Source organism: Salmo trutta, chromosome 25 (genome assembly GCF_901001165.1).
Source record: "Salmo trutta chromosome 25, fSalTru1.1, whole genome shotgun sequence".
Lineage (NCBI taxonomy): Eukaryota > Metazoa > Chordata > Actinopteri > Salmoniformes > Salmonidae > Salmo > Salmo trutta.
This window is the reverse complement of record NC_042981.1, coordinates 2450407-2474325: the sequence shown is the minus strand read 5'-3', so window position 1 is coordinate 2474325 and position 23919 is coordinate 2450407. Positions and strand designations below refer to the sequence as shown.

The following is a 23919-nucleotide window of genomic DNA, read 5'->3' as shown; positions in this document are numbered from 1 at the left end:
TCAGCTCATGAAACACGGAAACAACACTTTACAATGATGCGGTTTTATATTTTTTGTTAAGTGTATAAACATTGAGATGTGGACACTCGACCATGTCTCACTCTCCTCTCCGCAGGGGACCTGGAGATTGTGAGTAACGGAACACGTCGCCACACCCGTGATGTTGGCACAACGTTCCCCTCGCCAGGCTCAGCCAGGGGTGCCAGGGTGCTCCCCTCCTCACACTCTGGTAGCAAGAGGGTTAGAGCGGGGGACAGGAGCCCTCCTAAAACCCAGAGGAAGAGGAAGATGAGCCAACCCTTTGCCAAGCCCTATTACCCTCAAGGTATGGAGAACTGACATTTTACATTTAAACTCCAAATCAGTAACACAATGCAATACTAATCCAATATATAGTAGAAAGAGGAGGAAGGGAAGCGCTACACAATAATACATGTTGGTAGACAGAAGGTGCTCTTTGGTAAAAGGGGTGAATTGGTCATCAAAGAGAAAGGATGACCAAGGCACTCTTCATATTAATCATTAAAATGCCTTTATTTGTATGAACATGTTCAAATAGAAACAAGGTTTAAAAAAACAAATTGACGCGTTTCGGCCTCTTAGAGGACATTGTATTATTTCTTTGTACTCCCTGACGAAGGCTATGCAGCCGAAACGCGTCGGATTTGTTTAAAACCTTGTTTCTATTGAACATGCCATACTAATAAAGGCATTTTAATTAGTTATATGAAGATGCCTTGGTCCTCTTTTCTCTTTGATGACTAATCCAATATTATTCAAAAAGAGAAATGAGCAATGTGCAGCGGGGTTGGACTAGCCTCACTATTTGAAGCACAGCCTCAATTTGTCCTCAGAACAGCCTCAATTCATCAGGACATGGACTCTACAAGGTGTCGAAAGCATTTCACAGGGACGCTGGTCCATGTTGACTCTAATGCTTCCCACAGTTGTGTCAAGTTGGCTGGATGTCCTTTGGGTGGGTGGGCCATTCTTGATACACACAGGAAACTGTTGAGTGTGAAAAAAAAACAGCAGCGTTGCAGTTCTTGGCACAAACTGGTGCACCTGACACCTACTACCATACCCTGTTAAAAGGCACTTCAATCTTTTGTCTTCCCCATTCACCCTCAGAATGGCACACCCACAATCCATGTCTCAATTGTCTCAAGGCTTACAAATCCTTCTTTAACCGGTCTCCTCCCCTTTATCTACACTAATTGAAGTGGATTTAACAAGTGACATCAACAAGGGATCATAGCTTTCACCTGGATTCACCTGGTCAGTCTATGTCATGGAAAGAGCAGGTGTTCATAATGTTTTGTACACTCAGTGTATATCTCCATGTATCACTGTCTGATAAGCAGTGAGTAACATACAGTCCTACCAACCTTATTGTTAGTGTCCGCCCTGAGATCGGAAGGTTAAGAGTTCAATCCCTGGCAGAGTCATACCAAAGACGGTAAAAATTGTGACCTGATGCATCTCTGCTTGGCACCCGGCATTAAGGAGATAGTTTAGGGCACTCGGCATTAAGGAGATAGTTTAGGGCACCCGGCATTGAGGAGATAGTTCAGGGCACCCGGCATTGAGGAGATAGTTCAGGGCACCAGGCATTGAGGAGATAGTTTAGGGCACCCGGCATTGAGGAGATAGTTTAGGGCATTGAGGAGATAGTTTAGGGCACCAGGCATTGAGGAGATAGTTCAGGGCACTCGGCATTGAGGAGATAGTTTAGGGCACCCGGCATTGAGGAGATAGTTCAGGGCACCCGGCATTGAGGAGATAGTTTAGGGCACCAGGCATTGAGGAGATAGTTTAGGGCACCAGGCATTGAGGAGATAGTTTAGGGCACCCGGCATTGAGGAGATAGTTTAGGGCACTCGGCATTGAGGAGATAGTTTAGGGCACCAGGCATTGAGGAGATAGTTTGGTGCACTCGGCATTGAGGAGATAGTTTAGGGTACTCGGCATTGAGGAGATAGTTTAGGGCACTCGGCATTGAGGAGATAGTTTAGGGCACCCGGCATTGAGGAGATAGTTTAGGGTGTTTCTTTTTAGATCAAGCTGCCTCGTGTTACAAAAAACAGCTTCTGCTCCTATGAGCTATTCTGACTTGCACAAGCCAAGTTTCATACAAGGCTACCTACTTTACGGACCTTACTGTTCCCTTCCACGTGTGTCTTCATGTCTGTTTCCTACTTCCTGGTGTGTCGTCATGTCTGTTTCCTACTTCCTGGTGTGTCGTCATGCCTGTTTCCTACTTCCAGGTGTGTCGTCATGTCTGTTTCCTACTTCCAGGTGTATCATGGTACATCCCTGCTGAGGACCTGAGAGCCGAGGGCAGGAAGGAGAACAATCCGGAGCAGCAGCCTACCCGGGGCCCGGCCTGGTTTGAACCCTACAGCAGAACCACCCGGCCCTGGAGAGAACCGCTCAGACAGAGACAAATACAGGACAGGTCTGTCTAATTTATTTTAATCTACTATTCGTTTAAAAAATGTAATGTTTTTTTTTTAATATATCTTTCACACTTTTTATTATTCTATTGTATAGGTTAAGAACTTTGAAAAGTTTTGTTTTTGTGGTTATAAGAACTGTGCTTTGATTTGTCAGGGAGAGACTGACAGACAGACTACAGACCAATCAGCTGGAGGCTGACCGGGACAGACCCAATGAGAGGCAGCACATCAAGCACAGCATCATCACCCCTCCTGGACCTGAACCCACTGGCAACACCCCCGCCGCTCTGGTCCGCATCTCTCTCCAGGTCTGGTTCCCTTCTCTGTGTTCCGTCTGTTACCCCCCGCTGTGTTTCTGTTCACTACGCTGTGTTTCTGTTGCCCCCCGCTGTGTTTCTGTTGCCCCCCGCTGTGTTTCTGTTCACTACGCTGTGTTTCTGTTCCCTACGCTGTGTTTCTGTTCACTACGCTGTGTTTCTGTTGCCCCCCCGCTGTGTTTCTGTTGCCCCCCCGCTGTGTTTCTGTTCACTACGCTGTGTTTCTGTTCCCTACGCTGTGTTTCTGTTCACTACGCTGTGTTTCTGTTCACTACGCTGTGTTTCTGTTCACTACGCTGTGTTTCTGTTCACTACGCTGTGTTTCTGTTCACTACGCTGTGTTTCTGTTCACTACGCTGTGTTTCTGTTACCCCCCGCTGTGTTTCTGTTCACTACGCTGTGTTTCTGTTCACTACGCTGTGTTTCTGTTACCCCCCGCTGTGTTTCTGTTCCCTACGCTGTGTTTGTCGGTTTCTGTTCCCTACGCTGTGTTTCTGTTCCCTACGCTGTGTTTCTGTTCCCTACGCTGTGTTTCTGTTCCCTACGCTGTGTTTCTGTTCCCTACGCTGTGTTTCTGTTGCCCCCCCGCTGTGTGTCTGTTGCCCCCCGCTGTGTGTCTGTTGCCCCCCCGCTGTGTGTCTGTTGCCCCCCGCTGCGTGTCTGTTGCCCCCCGCTGCGTGTCTGTTGCCCCCCCCGCAGTGTGTCTGTTGCCCCCAGCTGTGTGTCTATTGCCCCACCCCGTTGTGTGTCTGTTGGCCCCGCTGTGTGTCTGTTGGCCCCGCTGTGTATCTGTTGGCCCGCTGTGTGTCTGTTGCCCCCGCTGTGTGTCGGTTGCCCCCGCTGTGTGTCCGTTGGCCCCGCTGTGTGTCCGTTGCCCTCCGCTGTGTGTCTGTTGCCCTCCGCTGTGTGTCTGTTGCCCCCCCGCTGTGTGTCTGTTGCCCCCCGCGGTGTGTCGGTTGCCCCCCGCTGTGTGTCCGTTGCCCCCGCTGTGTGTCCGTCGCCCCCCCGCTGTGTGTCCGTCGCCCCCCCGCTGTGTGTCCGTCGCCCCCCGCTGTGTGTCCGTCGCCCCCCCGCTGTGTGTCCGTCGGCCCCCCGCTGTGTGTCCGTCGCCCCCCCGCTGTGTGTCCGTTGCCCCCCGCTGTGTGTCCGTTGCCCCCCGCTGTGTGTCCGTTGCCCCCCGCTGTGTGTCCGTTGCCCCCCGCTGTGTGTCCGTTGCCCCCGCTGTGTGTCCGTTGCCCCCCCGCTGTGTGTCCGTTGCCCCCCCGCTGTGTCTCTGTTACCTACATTGTTGGTCAAAGGTCAAACATGCTCCATTGCTCCTCTTCAACACTATTAAGCTGATCTAACACCTATTCCACATCTTCAACTCCTGCAGGAAGCTCTGGAGCTGCGTCGGCCAGAGTTTGTGTCTCGTTCTCGGGAGAGGGTGAAGCGTCTGCTGCTGCAGGTGGAGGAGAGGAAGCTACAGGTTGTCTTTAGCAGAGAGAGAAACGAGCTCTTCAACCAACCCAGAAGACCTGGGAGACTGGCCCAACCTGCAGGTACCAACCATCTCCCAACCTGCAGATACCAACCCTCCCCCAGTCTCCCAACCTGCAGATACCAACCCTCCCCCAGTCTCCCAACCCTCCCCCAGTCTCCCAACCTGCAGATACCAACCCTCCCCCAGTCTCCCTCCCCTCCCCCAGTCTCCCTCCCCTCCCCCAGTCTCCCTCCCCTCCCCCAGTCTCCCAACCCTCCCCCAGTCTCCCAACCCTCCCCCAGTCTCCCAACCTGCAGATACCAACCCTCCCCCAGTCTCCCAACCTGCAGATACCAACCCTCCCCCAGTCTCCCAGCCTGCAGATACCAACCCTCCCCCAGTCTCCCAACCCTCCCCCAGTCTCCCAACCTGCAGATACCAACCATCCCCCAGTCTCCCAGCCTGCAGATACCAACCCTCCCCCAGTCTCCCAACCCTCCCCCAGTCTCCCAACCCTCCCCCAGTCTCCCAACCCTCCCCCAGTCTCCCAACCCTCCCCAGTCTCCCAACCTGCAGATACCAACCCTCCCCCAGTCTCCCAACCCTCCCCCAGTCTCCCAACCTGCAGGTCCCAGCCCTCCCCCAGTCTACCAACCCTCCCCCAGTCTCCCAGCCTGCAGATACCAACCCTTTCCCAGTCTACCAACCCTTTCCCAGTCTACCAACCCTCCCCCAGTCTCCCAACCCTCCCCCAGTCTCCCAACCTGCAGATACCAACCCTCCCCCAGTCTCCCAACCTGCAGATACCAACCCTCCCCCAGTCTCCCAACCTGCAGATACCAACCCTCCCCCAGTCTCCCAACCCTCCCGCAGTCTCCCAACCTGCAGATACCAACCCTCCCCCAGTCTCCCTCCCCTCCCCCAGTCTCCCAACCCTCCCCCAGTCTCCCAACCCTCCCCCAGTCTCCCAACCCTCCCCCAGTCTCCCAACCCTCCCCCAGTCTCCCAACCTGCAGATACCAACCCTCCCCCAGTCACCCAACCTGCAGATACCAACCCTCCCCCAGTCTCCCAACCTGCAGATACCAACCCTCCCCCAGTCTCCCAGCCTGCAGATACCAACCTTCCCCAGTCTCCCAACCCTCCCCCAGTCTCCCAACCTGCAGATACCAACCCTCCCCCAGTCTCCCAACCTGCAGATACCAACCCTCCCCCAGTCTCCCAACCTGCAGATACCAACCCTCCCCCAGTCTCCCAGCCTGCAGATACCAACCTTCCCCCAGTCTCCCAACCCTCCCCCAGTCTCCCAACCTGCAGATACCAACCCTCCCCCAGTCTCCCAGCCTGCAGATACCAACCCTCCCCCAGTCTCCCAACCCTCCCCCAGTCTCCCAACCCTCCCCCAGTCTCCCAGCCTGCAGATACCAACCCTCCCCCAGTCTCCCAAGTCTCCCAACCCTCCCCCAGTCTCCCAGCCTGCAGATACCAACCCTCCCCCAGTCTACCAACCCTCCCCCAGTCTCCCAACCTGCAGATACCAACCCTCCCCCAGTCTCCCAACCTGCAGATACCAACCCTCCCCCAGTCTCCCAACCTGCAGATACCAACCCTCCCCCAGTCTCCCAACCCTCCCCCAGTCTCCCAACCTGCAGATACCAACCCTCCCCCAGTCTCCCTCCCCTCCCCCCAGTCTCCCTCCCCTCCCCCAGTCTCCCAACCCTCCCCCAGTCTCCCAACCTGCAGGTCCCAGCCCTCCCCCAGTCTCCCTCCCCTCCCCCATTCTCCCAACCCTCCCCCAGTCTCCCAACCTGCAGATACCAACCCTCCCCCAGTCTCCCAACCCTCCCCCAGTCTCCCAACCCTCCCCCAGTCTCCCAACCCTCCCCCAGTCTCCCAACCTGCAGGTCCCAGCCCTCCCCCAGTCTACCAACCCTCCCCCAGTCTCCCAGCCTGCAGATACCAACCCTTTCCCAGTCTACCAACCCTCCCCCAGTCTCCCAACCTGCAGATACCAACCCTCCCCCAGTCTCCCAACCTGCAGATACCAACCCTCCCCCAGTCTCCCAACCTGCAGATACCAACCCTCCCCCAGTCTCCCAACCCTCCCCCAGTCTCCCAACCTGCAGATACCAACCCTCCCCCAGTCTCCCTCCCCTCCCCCAGTCTCCCTCCCCTCCCCCAGTCTCCCAACCCTCCCCCAGTCTCCCAACCCTCCTCCAGTCTCCCAACCTGCAGATACCAACCCTCCCCCAGTCTCCCAACCTGCAGATACCAACCCTCCCCCAGTCTCCCAGCCTGCAGATACCAACCCTCCCCCAGTCTCCCAACCCTCCCCCAGTCTCCCAACCCTCCCCCAGTCTCCCAACCCTCCCCCAGTCTCCCAACCCTCCCCCAGTCTCCCAACCTGCAGATACCAACCCTCCCCCAGTCTCCCAGCCTGCAGATACCAACCCTCCCCCAGTCTCCCAGCCTGCAGATACCAACCCTCCCCCAGTCTCCCAACCCTCCCCCAGTCTCCCAACCCTCCCCCAGTCTCCCAACCTGCAGATACCAACCCTCCCCCAGTCTCCCAGCCTGCAGATACCAACCCTCCCCCAGTCTCCCAGCCTGCAGATACCAACCCTCCCCCAGTCTCCCAACCCTCCCCCAGTCTCCCAACTCTCCCCCAGTCTCCCAACCCTCCCCCAGTCTCCCAGCCTGCAGATACCAACCCTTTCCCAGTCTACCAACCCTCCCCCAGTCTCCCAACCCTCCCCCAGTCTCCCAACCTGCAGATACCAACCCTCCCCCAGTCTCCCCACCTGCAGATACCAACCCTCCCCCAGTCTCCCAACCCTCCCCCAGTCTCCCAACCTGCAGATACCAACCCTCCCCCAGTCTCCCTCCCCTCCCCCAGTCTCCCAACCCTCCCCCAGTCTCCCAACCCTCCCCCAGTCTCCCAACCCTCCCCCAGTCTCCCAACCTGCAGGTCCCTTTCCCTCCCCCAGTCTACCAACCCTCCCCCAGTCTCCCAGCCTGCAGATACCAACCCTTTCCCAGTCTCCCAACCCTCCCCCAGTCTCCCAACCTGCAGATACCAACCCTCCCCCAGTCTCCCTCCCCTCCCCCAGTCTCCCAACCCCCCCCCAGTCTCCCAACCCTCCCCCAGTCTCCCAACCTGCAGGTCCCAGCCCTCCCCCAGTCTACCAACCCTCCCCCAGTCTCCCAGCCTGCAGATACCAACCCTTTCCCAGTCTACCAACCCTCCCCCAGTCTCCCAACCCTCCCCCAGTCTCCCAACCTGCAGATACCAACCCTCCCCCAGTCTCCCAACCTGCAGATACCAACCCTCCCCCAGTCTCCCAACCTGCAGATACCAACCCTCCCCCAGTCTCCCTCCCCTCCCCCAGTCTCCCTCCCCTCCCCCAGTCTCCCAACCCTCCCCCAGTCTCCCAACCTGCAGATACCAACCCTCCCCCAGTCTCCCTCCCTTCCCCCGGTCTCCCTCCCTTCCCCCAGTCTCCCAACCCTCCCCCAGTCTCCCAACCTGCAGATACCAACCCTCCCCCAGTCTCCCAACCCGCAGATACCAACCCTCCCCCAGTCTCCCAACCCTCCCCCAGTCTCCCAACCTGCAGACAGCCTCAGGCTGATTTTGTACCGTCTTCTCTCCCACGGCACAGCGGTGTTTCAACGAGCCGTTCCAAAGAAGGAGCTGGTGCAGCGGTCCAAACAGTAAGACTTTAATCAGCTCTGCTTTTTAGCATTGAACGTTGTGCTTTTCATTTTAATTATTATCAAGTGGAAATAAATGCAGGTTATTTTCCATAAACGTATCACATTGTGTTCCCTCCCCTCCCGTAACTCCTCCCCTCTACTGTTCCCCTCCCGTAACCCCTCCCCTCTTGTGTTTCCCACCCGTAACTCCTCCCCTCTTCTGTTTCCCACCCGTAACTCCTCCCCTCTTGTGTTTCCCTCCTGTAACCCCCCCCCCCCCCCCCCCCTTTTGCTATCAGACAGGAACAGGAACAGGAAGCAGACTCTAACAACAGGGGGGCCAGGAGGAAGAGGAGGTAGGTTAGATAACCCTAAACCCCCCTGTGCTGTCAGACAGGAACAGGAACAGGAAGCAGACTCTAACAACAGGGGGGCCAGGAGGAGAAGGACAATTTACGGGAGCCTATGTGCGAAGACATGTAGGTCTGTCCTCAAGACAATGTTGACTGGCGACACTCCAAACATTGTTTACTGTTGTTAGTACTCGTAACTGTAGTCTCAATCCACGATGGACTAGGACTAGAATATTCCGTGCCCCCCCCCCCCCTAGCTGAATTGAAGTTGACGACACAAAGACCGTCAATCACCTGCAGAACTGGAGACAATGGCAAGCACGCGTTGATTTTACATTTACCTTTTTAGTCATTTAGCAGACGCTCTTATCCAGAGCGACTTACAGTAGTGAATGCATACATTTCATACATTTTTTTTCTTCTCTGTACTGGTCCCCCGTGGGAATTTAACCCACAACCCTGGCGTTGCAAACACCATTCTCTACCAACTGAGCCACACGGGACCAGGTGTGCCTTTGATTGGCCAAGCCCTCGGTCACACTCCAATTTTATTTATTCATCAAAATCCAGCTGTTTCTCCCCGACGCCGCCAGCTATTGTGCTCATAATTCCTGCTGTGAAAATAGCAAAAGTATTTCTGACAAACCCTTGGAACTACAGTGCATTTGGAAAGTATTCAGACACCTGGACTTTTTCCACATTTTGTTACTTTACAGCGTTATTCTAAAATGGATTAAATAAATAAAAAATCCTCAGCGATCTACACACAATATCCCATAATGACAAAGCGAAAAGAGGTTTTTAGAAATTTTAGCAAATGTATTAAAACTAAATAACAGATACCTTATTTCCATAAGTATTCAGACCCTTTGCTATGAGACTCTAAATTGAGCTCAGGTGCATCCTGTTTCCATTGATCATCCTTGAGGTGTTTCTACAACTTGATTGGAGTCCACCTGTGGTAAATTCACTTGATTTGGACATGATTTGGAAAGGCACACACCTGTCTATATAAGGTCCCACAAGTTGACAGTGCATGTCAGAGCAAAAACCAAGCCATGAGGTCAAAGGAATTATCCGTAGAGCTCAGAGACAGGATTATGTCGAGGCACAGATCTGGGGAAGGGTACCAAAACATTTATGCAGCATTGAAGGTCCCCAAGAACACAGTGGCCTCCATCATTCTTAAATGGAAGAAGTTTGGACCCACCAAGGCTCTTCCTAGAGCTGGCCGCCCGGCCAAACTGAGCAATCGGGGGAGAAAGGCCTTGGTCAGGGAGGTGACCAAGAACCCAATGGTCACTATGACAGAGCTCCAGAGTTCCTCTGTTGGGAGAACCTTCCAGAAGGACAAATATCTCTGCAGCACTCCACTAATCAAGCCTTTATAGTAGAGTGGCCAGACAGAAGCCACTCCTCAGTAAAAGGCACATGACAGCCCGCTTGGAGTTTGTCAAAAGGCCCCTAAAGGACTCTGACCATGAGAAACAAGATTCTCTGGTCTGATGAAATCTGGCACCATCCCTAAGGTGAAGCATGGTGGTGGCAGCATCATGCTGTGCGGATGTTTTACAGCGGCAGGGACTGGGAGACTAGTCAGGATCGAGGGAAAGATGAATGGAGCAAAGTACAGAGAGATCCTTGATGAAAACCTGCTCCAGAGCTCTCAGGACCTCAGACTGGGGCGAAGGTTCACCTTCCAACAGGACAACGACCCTAAGCACACAGTGAAGACAACGATGCTGTGCATCAACGCTCCCCATCCAACCTGACTGAGCTTGAGAGGATCTGCAGAGAAGAATGGAAAAAACTCCCCAAATACAGGTGTGCCAAGCTTGTAGCGTCATACCCAAGAAGACTCAATGATGCTGTAATCGCTGCCAAAGGTACTGAGTAAAGGGTCTGAATACTTATGTAAATGTGATATTTCAGTTTTTAATACATTTGCAAAAATGTATAAAAACCAGTTTTTGCTTTCTCATTATGGGGTGTTGTGATGTCATTATGGGGTGTTGTGATGTCATTATGGGGTGTTGTGATGTCATTATGGGGTGTTGTGATGTCATGATGGGGTGTTGTGATGTCATTATGGGGTGTTGTGATGTCATTATGGGGTGTTGTGATGTCATTATGGGGTGTTGTGTGGAGATCCATTTTAGAATAAATCTGTAGCGTGACAAAACGTGGAAAAAGTCAAGAGGTCTAAATACTTTCAGAATGAACTGTATAGTGCTACTGCCAGCGCTAAGATTTAGCCTTGCCTTAGCCAATGATTCAGCCTTGACTTAGCCTTGACTTAGCCTTGCCTTAGCCTTGACTTAGCCTTGACTTAGCCTTGCCTTAGCCTTGCCTTAGCCTTGCCTTAGCCTTGACTTAGCCTTGCCTTAGCCTTGCCTTAGGTTTGACTTAGCCTTGCCTTAGGTTTGACTTAGCCTTGCCTTAGCCTTGCCTTAGCCTTGCCTTAGGTTTGACTTAGCCTTGACTTAGCCTTGCCTTAGGTTTGACTTAGCCTTGACTTAGCCTTGACTTAGCCTTGCCTTAGCCTTGCCTTAGCCTTGACTTAGCCTTGCCTTAGCCTTGCCTTAGCCTTGCCTTAGGTTTGTTAAAATAGAGCCCAAGGAATGCTGCTGGAAAAATCAAGAGTTGCTGATGGTCAGAATACAGTTATAATATACTGGACAACCTAATGATTCATACTCATGATTATATCTGGACAGTTAATGTTTTATCTATCTCTCCTCCCGTCTCCCCTGTCCTCTCATCTCTCCTCCCCTCTCCCCTGTCCTCTCATCTCTCCTCCCCTCTCCCCTGTCCTCTCATCTCTCCTCCCGTCTCCCCTGTCCTCTCATCTCTCCTCCCGTCTCCCCTGTCCTCTCATCTCTCCTCCCCTCTCCCCTGTCCTCTCATCTCTCCTCCCCTCTCCCCTGTCCTCTCATCTCTCCTCCCTCTCCCCTGTCCTCTCATCTCTCCTCCCGTCTCCCCTGTCCTCTCATCTCTCCTCCCGTCTCCCCTGTCCTCTCATCTCTCCTCCCGTCTCCCCTGTCCTCTCATCTCTCCTCCCCTCTCCCCTGTCCTCTCATCTCTCCTCCCCTCTCCCCTGTCCTCTCATCTCTCCTCCCGTCTCCCCTGTCCTCTCATCTCTCCTCCCGTCTCCCCTGTCCTCTCATCTCTCTATTCCCCTCCTCTCCCATCATCTTTTCTTCACCCTCTCTCCCCTGTCATCTCTCCTCTCATCTCTCCTCCCCCCTCCACTCTCCCCATCATCTCTCCTCCCTCTCTCTCATCTCTCCTCCCCCTCTCTCCTCTGTCATCTCTCCTCCCCCTCTCCTCTCTCCTTCCCCCTTCTCTCCCTTGTCATCTCTCCCCTGTCACCCCCCCCACCCTCTCTCCCCATCAGGATGTATGAGCAGCTGCCAGAGGTGCAGAGGAGGAGAGAGGAGGAGAAGAGGAGAGAGGAGTACCGCTCTTACAGACTCAATGCTCAGCTCTACAACAAGGTAGTAGGTTGTTCTTACCCACAACTCTACTGCATGGGTCCTGCAGCACGGAGAAAAAAATGCATGAAATGAAATGTATGCATTCACTACTGTAAGTCGCTCTGGATAAGAGCGTCTGCTAAATGACTAAAATGTAAATGTAAAATGCAGCAGCGTTGGTGTACGTAACGCTTGCAGCATCAATAGTATATTGTTTTGTATCGAATTTAATATTATGTACATATTATGAATACATGTAAACCAGTATAGAATGTATTCTACGTTCTTTAGGAGTTTCCTCAGTGTGAATGAATCAACTGTAGTGAATGAATCAACTGTAGTGAATGAATCAACGGTAGTGAATGAATCAACCGTAGTGAATGAATCAACCGTAGTGAATGAATCAACCGTACCGTAGTGAATGAATCAACTGTACCGTAGTGAATGAATCAACCGTAGTGAATGAATCAACCGTAGTGAATGAATCAACCGTACTGTAGTGAATGAATCAACCGTAGTGAATGAATCAACCGTACTGTAGTGAATGAATCAACCGTAGTGAATGAATCAACCGTAGTGAATGAATCAACCGTACCGTGGTGAATGAATCAACCGTACCGTAGTGAATGAATCAACCGTACCGTAGTGAATGAATCAACCGTACCGTAGTGAATGAATCAACCGTAGTGAATGAATCAACTGTAGTGAATGAATCAACCGTAGTGAATGAATCAACCGTACTGTAGTGAATGAATCAACCGTAGTGAATGAATCAACCGTAGTGAATGAATCAACCGTAGTGAATGAATCAACCGTACTGTAGTGAATGAATCAACCGTAGTGATTGAATCAACTGTAGTAAATGAATCAACTGTAGTAAATGAATCAACTGTAGTGATTGAATCCTTTGTGTTGCAGAGAATCACCAACAGAGTCCTGGGCAGACAGACACCCTGGCAATGATCACCACACCTAGGAGGTCTTCTGCACTTTATTCAGTGTTGCTGTGAATAAAATACAATGTACTTCAATTGTTTTACATTTTTTTAACGTTTTATTCCGATCATTTAGTTCACGTTTTAACACATTATGAAGTGAAAAGTGAATCATTTGTCTGTTTCTGAAGAGACAGGGTCATAATTGGTGTGGCTTTAGTCCTACCAGTTGAATGTGTATTTAAATACTTTTAATTATAGTTTTTGTGACCAAAATATAAATAAACATGTTTTCTACACTCTAGCTGCCGTCTGTTTGTCCCAACCTTGTGTTTTTATTTTACCTTTATTTAACGAGGCATGTCAGCTAGGAACAGTGGGTTAACTGCCTTGTTCAGGGGCAGAACGACAGATTTGTACCTTGTCAGCTCAGGGATTTGAACTCGCAACCTTTCAGTTACTGGTTCAACGCTCTAACCACTAGGCTACCTGCTGGTTACTAGTCCAACGATCTAACCACTAGGCTACCTGCTGGTTACTAGTCCAACGATCTAACCACTAGGCTACCTGCTGGTTACTAGTCCAACGCTCTAACCACTAGGCTACCTGCTGGTTACTAGTCCAACGCTCTAACCACTAGGCTACCTGCTGGTTACTAGTCCAACGCTCTAACCACTAGGCTACCTGCTGGTTACTAGTCCAACGCTCTAACCACTAGGCTACCTGCTGGTTACTTGTCCAACGCTCTAACCACTAGGCTACCTGCTGGTTACTAGTCCAACGCTCTAACCACTAGGCTACCTGCTGGTTACTAGTCCAACACTCTAACCACTAGGCTACCCTGCTGGTTACTAGTCCAACGCTCTAACCACTAGGCTACCTGCTGGTTACTAGTCCAACGCTCTAACCACTAGGCTACCTGCTGGTTACTAGTCCAAAACTCTAACCACTAGGCTACCCTGCCGCCCCTACGCTCTAACCACTAGGCTACGCTGCCGCCGCAACCTGTGTTAGGCAGGAAGCAGCTCCAACAGTTACTGCAGCTCCAACAGTTACTGCAGCTCCAACAGTTACTACAGCTCCAACAGTTACTACAGCTCCAACAGTTACTACAGCTCCAACAGTTACTACAGCTCCAACAGTTACTACAGCTCTGTTAAGACAAAAATTAAAGCAGGAAGTACCAGTGACTCGGTCTATAAAAAAGTAGTCAGATGAAGCAGATGCTAAACTACAGGACTATTTTGCTAGGACAGACTGGAACATGTTCCGGGATTCCTCCGATAGCATTGAGGAGTACACCACATCAGTCACTGGCTTTATCAATAAGTGCATCGAGGACGTCGTCCCCACAGTGACCGTACGTACATACCCCAACCAGAAGCCATGGATTACAGGCAACATTCGCAGAGCTGCCACTTTCAAGGAGCGGGACTCTAACCCGGAAGCTTACAAGAAATCCTGCTATGCCCTGCGACGAACCATTAAACAGGCAAAGCGTCAATACAGGGCTAAGATTGAATCATACTACACTGGCTCCAACGCTCGTCTTATGTGGCAGGGCTTGCAAACCATTCCAGACTACAAAGGGAAGGAGATCCGCGAGCTGCCCAGTGACACGAGCCTACCAGACGAGCTAAATCACTTCTATGCTCGCTTCGAGGCAAATAACACTGAAACATGCATGAGAGCACCAGCTGTTCCAGACGACTGTGTGAACACGCTCTCCGTAGCCGACGTGAGTAAGACCTTTTAAACAGGTCAACATACACAAGGCTGCGGGGCCAGACGGATTACCAGGACGTGTGCTCCGGGCATGTGCTGACCAACTGGCAGGTGTCTTCACTGACATTTTCAACATGTCCCTGATTGAGTCTGTAATACCAACATGTATCAAGCAGACCACCATAGTCCCTGTGCCCAAGAACACAAAGGCAACCTGCCTAAATGACTACAGACCCGTAGCACTCACGTCCGTAGCCATGAAGTGCTTTGAAAGGTTGGTAATGGCTCACATCAACACCATTATCCCAGAAACCCTAGACCCACTCCAATTTGCATACCGCCCAAACAGATTCACAGATGATGTAATCTCTATTGCACTCCACACTGCCCTTTCACACCTGGACAAAAGGATCACCTATGTGAGAATGCTATTAATTGACTACAGCTCAGCGTTCAACACCATAGTATCCTCAAAGCTCATCGCTAAGCTAAGGGTCCTGGGACTAAACACCTCCCTCTGTAACTGGATCCTGGACTTCCTGACGGGCCGCCCCCAGGTGGTGAGGGTAGGTAACAACACATCTGCCACGCTGATCCTCAACACTGGAGCTCCCCAGGGGTGCGTGCTCAGTCCCCTCCTGTACTCCCTGTTCACCCACGACTGCATGGCCAGGCATGACTCCAACACCCTCATTAAGTTTGCAGATGACACAACAGTGGTAGGCCTGATCACCAACAACGATGAGACAGCCTATAGGGAGGAAGTCAGAGACCTGGCCGGGTGGTGCCAGAATAACAACCTCTCCCTCAACGTAACCAAGACTAAGGAGATGATTGTGAACTACAGGAAAAGGAGGACCGAACATGCCCCCATTCTCATCGACGGGGCTGTAGTGGAGCAGGTTGAGAGCTTCAAGTTCCTTGGTGTCCACATCAACAACAAACTAACATGGTCCAAACACACCAAGACAGTTGTGAAGAGGGCACGACAAAGCCTATTTCCCCTCAGGAAACTAAAAAGATTTGGCATGGGTCCTGAGATCCTCAAAAGGTTCTACAGCTGCAACATCGAGAGCATCCTGACTGGTTGCACCACTTCCTGGTACGGCAACTGCTCAGCCTCTGACCGCAAGGCACTACAGAGGGTAGTGCGTACGGCCCGGTACATCACTGGGGCCAAGCTTCCTGCCATCCAGGACCTCTACACCAGGTGGTGTCAAGGTCCTAAAAATGGTCAAAGACCCCAGTCATAGACTCTCTACTACCGCATAGCAAGCGGTACCGGCGTGCCAAATCTAGGACAAAAAGGCTTCTCAACAGTTTTTACCCCCAAGCCATAACACTCCTGAACAGGTAATGAAATGGCTACCCGGACTATTTGCATTGTGTGCCCCCCCTCCCAACACCTCTTTTACTCTGCTGCTACTCTCTGTTCATCATATATGCATAGTCACTTTAACCATATCTACATGTACATACTATCTCAATCAGCCTGACTAACCTGTGTCTGTATGTAGCCTCTCTACTGTATATAGCCTCTCTACTGTATATAGCCTCTCTACTGTATATAGCCTCTCTACTGTATATAGTCTCTCTACTGTATATAGCCTCTCTACTGTATATAGCCTCTCTACTGTATATAGCCTCTACTGTATATAGCCTCCCTACTCTATATAGCCTCCCTACTCTATATAGCCTCTCTACTCTATATAGCCTCTCTACTGTATATAACCTCTCTACTGTATATAGCCTCTCTACTGTATATAGCCTCTCTACTGTATATAGCCTCTCTACTGTATATAGCCTCTCTACTGTATATAGTCTCTCTACTGTATATAGCCTCTCTACTGTATATAGCCTCTCTACTGTATATAGCCTGTCTTTTTACTGTTGTTTTATTTCTTTACCTACCTATTGTTCACCTAATACCTTTTTTGAACTATTGGTTAGAGCCTGTAAGTAAACATTTGACTGTAAGGTCTACACCTGTTGTATTCAGCACACGTGACAAAATAAACTTTGATTTGATTTGAAAAACAGCTATCTCAAAGCCATCAGACTGTTAAATAGCCATCACTAGCACATTAGAGGCTGCTGCCCTATATACATAGACTTTGAAATCACTGTCCACTTTAGTAAACGGAACACTAGTCACTTTAATAGTGTTTACATATTATGTATTACTCATCTCGTATGTATATACTGTATTCTATTCTACTGTATTACTCATCTCGTATGTATATACTGTATTCTATTCTACTGTATTACTCATCTCGTATGTATATACTGTATTCTATTCTACTGTATCTTAGTCTATGTATTACTCATCTCGTATGTGTATACTGTATTCTATTCTACTGTATTACTCATCTCGTATGTATATACTGTATTCTATTCTACTGTATTACTCATCTCGTATGTATATACTGTATTCTATTCTACTGTATTACTCATCTCGTATGTATATACTGTATTCTATTCTACTGTATCTTAGTCTATGTATTACTCATCTCATATGTATATACTGTATTCTATTCTACTGTATTACTCATCTCGTATGTATATTCTGTGTTCTATTCTACTGTATTACTCATCTCGTATGTATATTCTGTATTATATTCTACTGTATTACTCATCTCGTATGTATATACTGTATTCTATTCTACTGTATCTTAGTCTATTGCACATCTCTATATTCTTAATTACATTCCTTTACTTTAGATTTGTCTGTGTTGGGTAGTTGTTGTGAAATTGTTAGATATTACTGCACAGTCAGAGATAGAAACACAAGCATTTCTCTACACTCGCATTAACAGCTGCCAGACATGCATGTGTGACCAATAATATTTGATTTGATTTGAAAGAGCAGGTGTTCTTAATGTTTTGTACACTCAGTGTAGCTCAAAAAATATATATATATATATTTGGGGGGTGAACTGTTGGAATCAGATAAACAGAATGACTATTGTAATTCTATGGTTGGTGTTGTTGGCATGACAACAAATTAAAAAGCCAGGAGTTATGACAGGCTAGGAATCAAAGTGTTGGTCAGTGTTTCCAAGGGGACCCTAATCACATGCTGTTATACAAATAACATGCTGATTTACACCACCACTGGTGCAACCTGTATTCGAGCCAACTTCGGCTATGCCCTAGCTAGTACATTTAGTTAAAAGGCATTTAGCTAGCCAGCAACCTAGTTAGCAATTAACATTAAAGATTAGCATTATTGTAACTAGACACATGCTAGCGGACTAAACTCCACTCTACGGTGAAGGTAGTTTGATAAATTTGGACCACCGACTGTTTCCTTGTTGAGATTCAATTGGCACGTGCACATTTGTCCTGAGTTGCCATCTTAGAGCAACAGCAATGAGGAAACAGTCGGTGGTTGTGTTTGATTAACGTTTTTAGAGAAAGTATGGATTTCACAAAACAAAGAAAAGCACGCAACTACAGAGGACAAACATACTGTAGCTACAAGTTGGGCGTTTCATAATTATATATATATTTTTTATGTATTGACCTAGGACAAATCGATGTAGTCAGAGATAGATTCCACGAAGCCTGGTCTCTGGTCTCTGGTCTCCTTTGGTGAATTTATTTAACAACTTTCTTCCCCGTGGAGTTTAGTCCGCTTCCTTAGACCGGCTAAGGGGCCCTGTTCAATCTGGATCGCTGAAGTGTTACCGATTTTGCATGATTAAAAATGGAAAGATCATTTCCCATTGAGCCGACATATACAGTGACAGTGTTTTAGCGTAAACGCTAAAACACTAACAGACATTAACAACAGACAGACAGCATCCTTCTCCTACAGCGGATAGACTTACTACAGACAGACAGACAGAATCCTTCTTCTACAGCGATGTCATGACTGTCCTTGGGGGAGTATCATAGGCACCCCCCCCCCCCTCTCTCCACAGTTTTATGACGTAACGACAGGTCGTACATTTCTGGAAGGGACCCTCTCCCGCTTTGCACATGCAGTACTGAGGGAGAGAGAGAACAAAGAAAGACTTGCCAAACTCCTAATCCCCAAAATGGGAGAATGGTCAGGGACAGTTACAACGAGTGTGTTTCATTTGGTGAACTAATGAAGTACAGGAAACACAACATAACTGTATCTCTTAAAGTGTAACTGTATTTAACTGTATCTCTTAAAGTGTAACTGTATTTAACTGTATCTCTTAAAGTGTATATTGTGAAACGTATGTGATTAAACATGAAACTATCTGTGAAAAGATGTAATATGATTATTAACCTTCTAAATGAGAGTATGGGATTTTCATATAAAGATGAACTAGTCAGTGGCCACGCCCCCGTGAGCCCAGACATCTCATTAGGCGTCATAGAACCGCCCCTTTTTCCACAGAGTATAAAACACCATTCTACAAAATATACATTAAATCAGAGAACGCTGGGACAGAGTCCCCACGTTGGAATGGCTACAATTCTATAGGCTACGGAGACCGTAGAGCTGTAGTTTTGACTACACGGCTGGAAATGGTTCAACTCTGACACTATCGATTCAGTACAGATGGAGCAAATTCTAGACGACACAAATTACCAGTCTGCAGCTACAAATGACGTAAACCTAGAACGAGAATACCGACAACCGCCGAAGCATCTATTTCTATGGGAACATTTCCAAATGATACTCTGAAGTATCCATACTAACCACCTACAACCACGAAATACATTGTGACTTCGGAGGAAAGTTAACCGGAGACTCTGATGAACTTTACAGGACGATCGAGTGTTTTCAACGGAGAGACAACAACATCCAAGCGTAAATATGTACATTGCAATATCTTTCAGAATGAGCAGCCGTTCATGTGCAAAGTACTAGCATATCCATGAGTACCATTATCCACTGTGTGTAGTGAATAGATATAGAGTCTATAGATAGTGAATCCATTTTGTCTTTCCCGCTCTTTCCCCACCCCTTTCCTTTGTCTACCAAGCCGTCATATCGGCTTCGTCCGCTAGGGACTTTTTCTTTGTATCATGTTAGTAACCCAAATATCTACCGTTTGTTATGTAATTCTTTGTGATTATTTAGTTAGTTAGTAAATAAATAATTAAGCCAATTTGTATGTTGCTGATTCGTTATGGAAACTAGGATTTGTGCAGATGTCCAAGGGTTTGCGAAGTTCAGTAATGAGAACTGATGCGGTAACAATTCATAATCATTAATGGAAGACATAATTGATCAGATATGTAAATATCTGAAGTTATGTTTGGGAAATTATAACTCTAAACATTTTCCCGTGGTGCCCCCGACTTCCTAGTGAATTCATGTTTACATGATTAGTTTATTAATCACATAATAATTAAACCTAGAGAATTGATTTGATAATATACAGTCTTCACATTTAATGATAGTCCAGATACGACTGCGGATAGGCTTACTACAGACTGACGAACATCGACAGACAGACAGACAGCATGGCATTCCTTCTCCTACAACTTCTTTATTGTTCAGATGGTTACAGTGCAGTAATAGTGATTAGAGCTGTTACATTACAGTGGTGTAATTCTGGTGACTTTCCCCAAATTCTCAGGTTTTCCAGAAATCACGGTTTGAGGATTCCTGGATTTCCTGCTTATTTCTGTCACATACCGTGAATCTTCCAATCGGGATTTCTGGAATCGGGATTTCTGGAAAACCTGGGAATTTGGGGAAAGTTACCGTAATTTTGCTCTGGGTTACAGTGGAGACACAGGGCTCTGGGTTACAGTGGAGACACAGGACTCTGGGTTACAGTGGAGACACAGGGCCCTGGAAAATTCCATCAGTCGCACACAAATAAAGGTTACAAGCATTTCACTACACCCGCAATAACATCCGCTAAATATGTGTATGTGACCAATAACATTTTATTTGATTTGAAATACCTTTTGGGGCATAGAGCACAATGATAGAGGCCAGCGACAGGGTTGTAGTGGATTGGCCAGCGACAGGGTTGTAGTGGATTGGCCAGCGACAGGGTTGTAGTGGATTGGCCAGCGACAGGGTTGTAGTAGATTGGCCAGCGACAGGGTTGTAGTGGATTGGCCAGCGACAGGGTTGTAGTAGATTGGCCAGCGACAGGGTTGTAGTGGATTGGCCAGCGACAGGGTTGTAGTAGATTGGTAATAATGGTATGGACTGCCTACGCCACCTTACGGTATATTTGTGTATTGTTACTATCAGATTTTGCTGTTTTTTTTTTATATAGTACACTTGAAGATGTTACAGGGAGCATAGATTATATGCTAGCAACAGGCTCCACAGAGATACATTATATGCTAGCAACAGGCTGCACAGAGATACATTATATGCTAGCAACAGGCTGCACAGAGATACATTATATGCTAGCAACAGGCTGCACAAAGGTACATTGTCTATAAATCACTAATGCATAAAATGATAATGAATACCATGTTAATATATTATCTCTCCAATGATAATGTAAGGAAAGCCAACGATGCCATGAAAATAATGGCAATATAACTTGAGGTTATTAAAACTAGAAAGCCTTTATGAACCAGTATGACACTTCATAGCAGAGATGAGACTTTATGATACCAGTACGACACTTCATAGCAGACATGAGAAAGCCTTTACGATACCGGTATGACACTTCATAGCAGACATGAGAAAGCCTTTATGATACCAGTACGACACTTCATAGCAGACATGAGAAAGCTTTTATGATACCAGTATGACACTTCATAGCAGAGGGAGAAAAAAAACAAAGCCTCTATGGCCAAGATGTTGTTTTGTAGACAGTAACTTATGAGGCATGTGACGTGACCAGTCAGTAGTTTAATGAAGGTTATGATGACCAGGAGTCATTCTACACAGCAAGAGTCTCACCTGTAATACACATCGCTATATATTAACTACTTAAAACAGATTACAACCAATCAGGTAACAAGGCGACCGTTACAATTTACTGGCATTTTAATATGTGCAATAAATATGCAATAAATTAAGCTACAACCCGTAAAAATAAAACATTTCATCCATGTTTCGTAAAATCCCTTCAAATGAATGTGTTTTTACTCCGTAATCCCTGTTGAAATGTAAATTAAACTGCAGTAGAATAATCCCAACTAATACACAGCAATCTGACAACTCAAGATATAGTTTTCTCTCCGTTTAGATCATGTGTCAAAGGTTGTTTTGAATTATTATTATTTTGTAATTCTGGGGGGGGGGGGACGACTGCGGCTCTCAGTGAAGACCGAATACGGGCCGCTGGGGACGAGTTTGACACCCTTTTGCTGTAGATAGTTAAGAGTAAGGAATAAGTTACACGTACAACAACACCGTTCTACACAAGCACAATGTCATGAGCTACGGGACAACGGAGGGAAAATAGCTCTGTCGTTGTAACTCCATCACTTATACATTAATGTTCAAACCTGGAAATTAGAATGGGTCTGATTCTGACTTGAGATAAATAGACTTTAACATGGATATAAAACATGGACTTAAGTACAAATATTTGTTGACTTAAATCCATGTTAAAAGTCAACTTATGTCAAGTCTAAATAGGGCCTAATGTGCAAAGACCATCTTATTTAAATGTCATAATTAAAAGATGAGACTGTAAGATGGGTAGCAGGCAGCATCATCCTCAACAGACAGACAGATGGGTAGCAGGCAGCATCACCCTCAACAGACAGACAGATGGGTAGCAGGCAGCATCATCCTCAACAGACAGACAGACAGATGGGTAGCAGGCAGCATCGCCCTCAACAGACAGACAGATGGGTAGCAGGCAGCATCAACCTCAACAGACAGACAGATGGGTAGCAGGCAGCATCACCCTCAGCAGACAGACAGATGGGTAGCAGGCAGCATCGCCCTCAACAGACAGACAGATGGGTAGCAGGCAGCATCACCCTCAACAGACAGACAGATGGGTAGCAGGCAGCATCACCCTGAACAGACAGACAGATGGGTAGCAGGCAGCATCACCCTCAACAGACAGACAGACAGATGGGTAGCAGGCAGCATCACCCTGAACAGACAGACAGATGGGTAGCAGGCAGCATCACCCTCAACAGACAGACAGATGGGTAGCAAGCAGCACCACCCTCAACAGACAGACAGATGGGTAGCAGGCAGCATCACCCTCAACAGACAGACAGACAGATGGGTAGCAGGCAGCATCACCCTCAACAGACAGACAGATGGGTAGCAGGCAGCATCACCCTCAACAGACAGACAGATGGGTAGCAGGCAGCATCATCCTCAACAGACAGACAGATGGGTAGCAGGCAGCATCACCCTCAACAGACAGACAGATGGGTAGCAGGCAGCATCACCCTCAACAGACAGACAGATGGGTAGCAGGCAGCATCACCCTCAACAGACAGATAGATGGGTAGCAGGCAGCATCACCCTCAACAGACAGTGGTTAATAGTGTGTGTTTACATATAATATAATTTGGGCAGACGCTTTTTATCCAAAGTGTCTTACAGTCATGCGTGAATACATTTTTGTGTATAGGTGGTCTCCGGAATCAAACCCACTATGCTGCCATTACAGGGGCTATGCTGCCATTACAGGGGCTATGCTGCCATTGCAGGGGCTATGCTGCCATTACAGGGGCTATGCTGCCATTACAGGGGCTATGCTGCCATTACAGGGGCTATGCTGCCATTACAGGGGCTATGCTGCCATTACAGGGGCTATGCTGCCACTACAGGGGCTATGCTGCCATTACAGGGGCTATGCTGCCACTACAGGGGCTATGCTCTACCAAATGATCTACAGAGGAAGTGAGCGTATTAGGACTCTTAACTGTACGTACGAACAGTGCTTGACTTGGCGCTGGTTTTTATTTATTTATTTTGGGTCCTGCTACCGTTTTATATTCAGGTGCCAGAACTACGCAATAAAAAAGGGCAGAATGGACCTCAGGCAATAGAACAAATGAAGGTACTGGCTCTCAGTTCAGTGAGCTCACGACCCAAGTCAAGCACTGTCTCCGTATACGAACACACGCCCAATGCTTTGGCCTATAAAAACATCCCCTCCCAGACACACAGATGGGGAGGCGGAGCGACGGGGCAGGTTGAAGGTGGAGCCTATGTCAGCAGGAGGCGGTGCACTCTTTGGAGCTGAGGCTGTGATAGGATGAGACGGTGGACTTGCTCCTGACCACGGGAACAAGGCATCATCACCTTCCCCACCAGCACCATGTCACCCCTCTTCTCCTCCTGGACCTGTAGACAGACAGACACTAGTTATAGACCTGTCCCCTTCCCCCACCAGCACCATGTCCCCCCCTCTTCTCCTCCTGGACCTGTAGACAGACAGACACTAGTTATAGACCTGTCCCCTTCCCCAACCAGCACCATGTCCCCCCCTCTTCTCCTCCTGTTACTGTAGACAGACAGACACTAGTTATAGACCTGTCCCCTTCCCCCACCAGCACCATGTCCCCCCCTCTTCTCCTGTTACTGTAGACAGACAGACACTAGTTATAGACC

General features: G+C 48.5%; 2 protein-coding genes across 2 annotated transcripts in view; one reads left to right on the top strand and one right to left on the bottom strand.

Moving 5' to 3' along the window:
* alms1 (ALMS1 centrosome and basal body associated protein) overlaps positions 1-13002 on the top strand; it is a gene marked incomplete at its 5' end in the record, with an annotated part of 16515 nt that extends 3513 nt beyond the window's left edge. Inside the window, 8 exon segments of the mRNA XM_029712618.1 lie at positions 116-325; positions 2299-2458; positions 2614-2767; positions 4152-4317; positions 7901-7952; positions 8234-8290; positions 11685-11784; positions 12682-13002. Of these exon segments, the coding sequence (XP_029568478.1) occupies positions 116-325; positions 2299-2458; positions 2614-2767; positions 4152-4317; positions 7901-7952; positions 8234-8290; positions 11685-11784; positions 12682-12726 (944 nt within the window).
* A 10273-nt stretch (positions 13003-23275) lies between these two features.
* Positions 23276-23919, bottom strand: part of dctn1b (dynactin 1b) — a gene marked incomplete in the record, with an annotated part of 103850 nt that continues 103206 nt past the window's right edge. Inside the window, 1 exon segment of the mRNA XM_029712617.1 lies at positions 23276-23652. Coding sequence (XP_029568477.1) covers positions 23515-23652 — 138 coding nt within the window.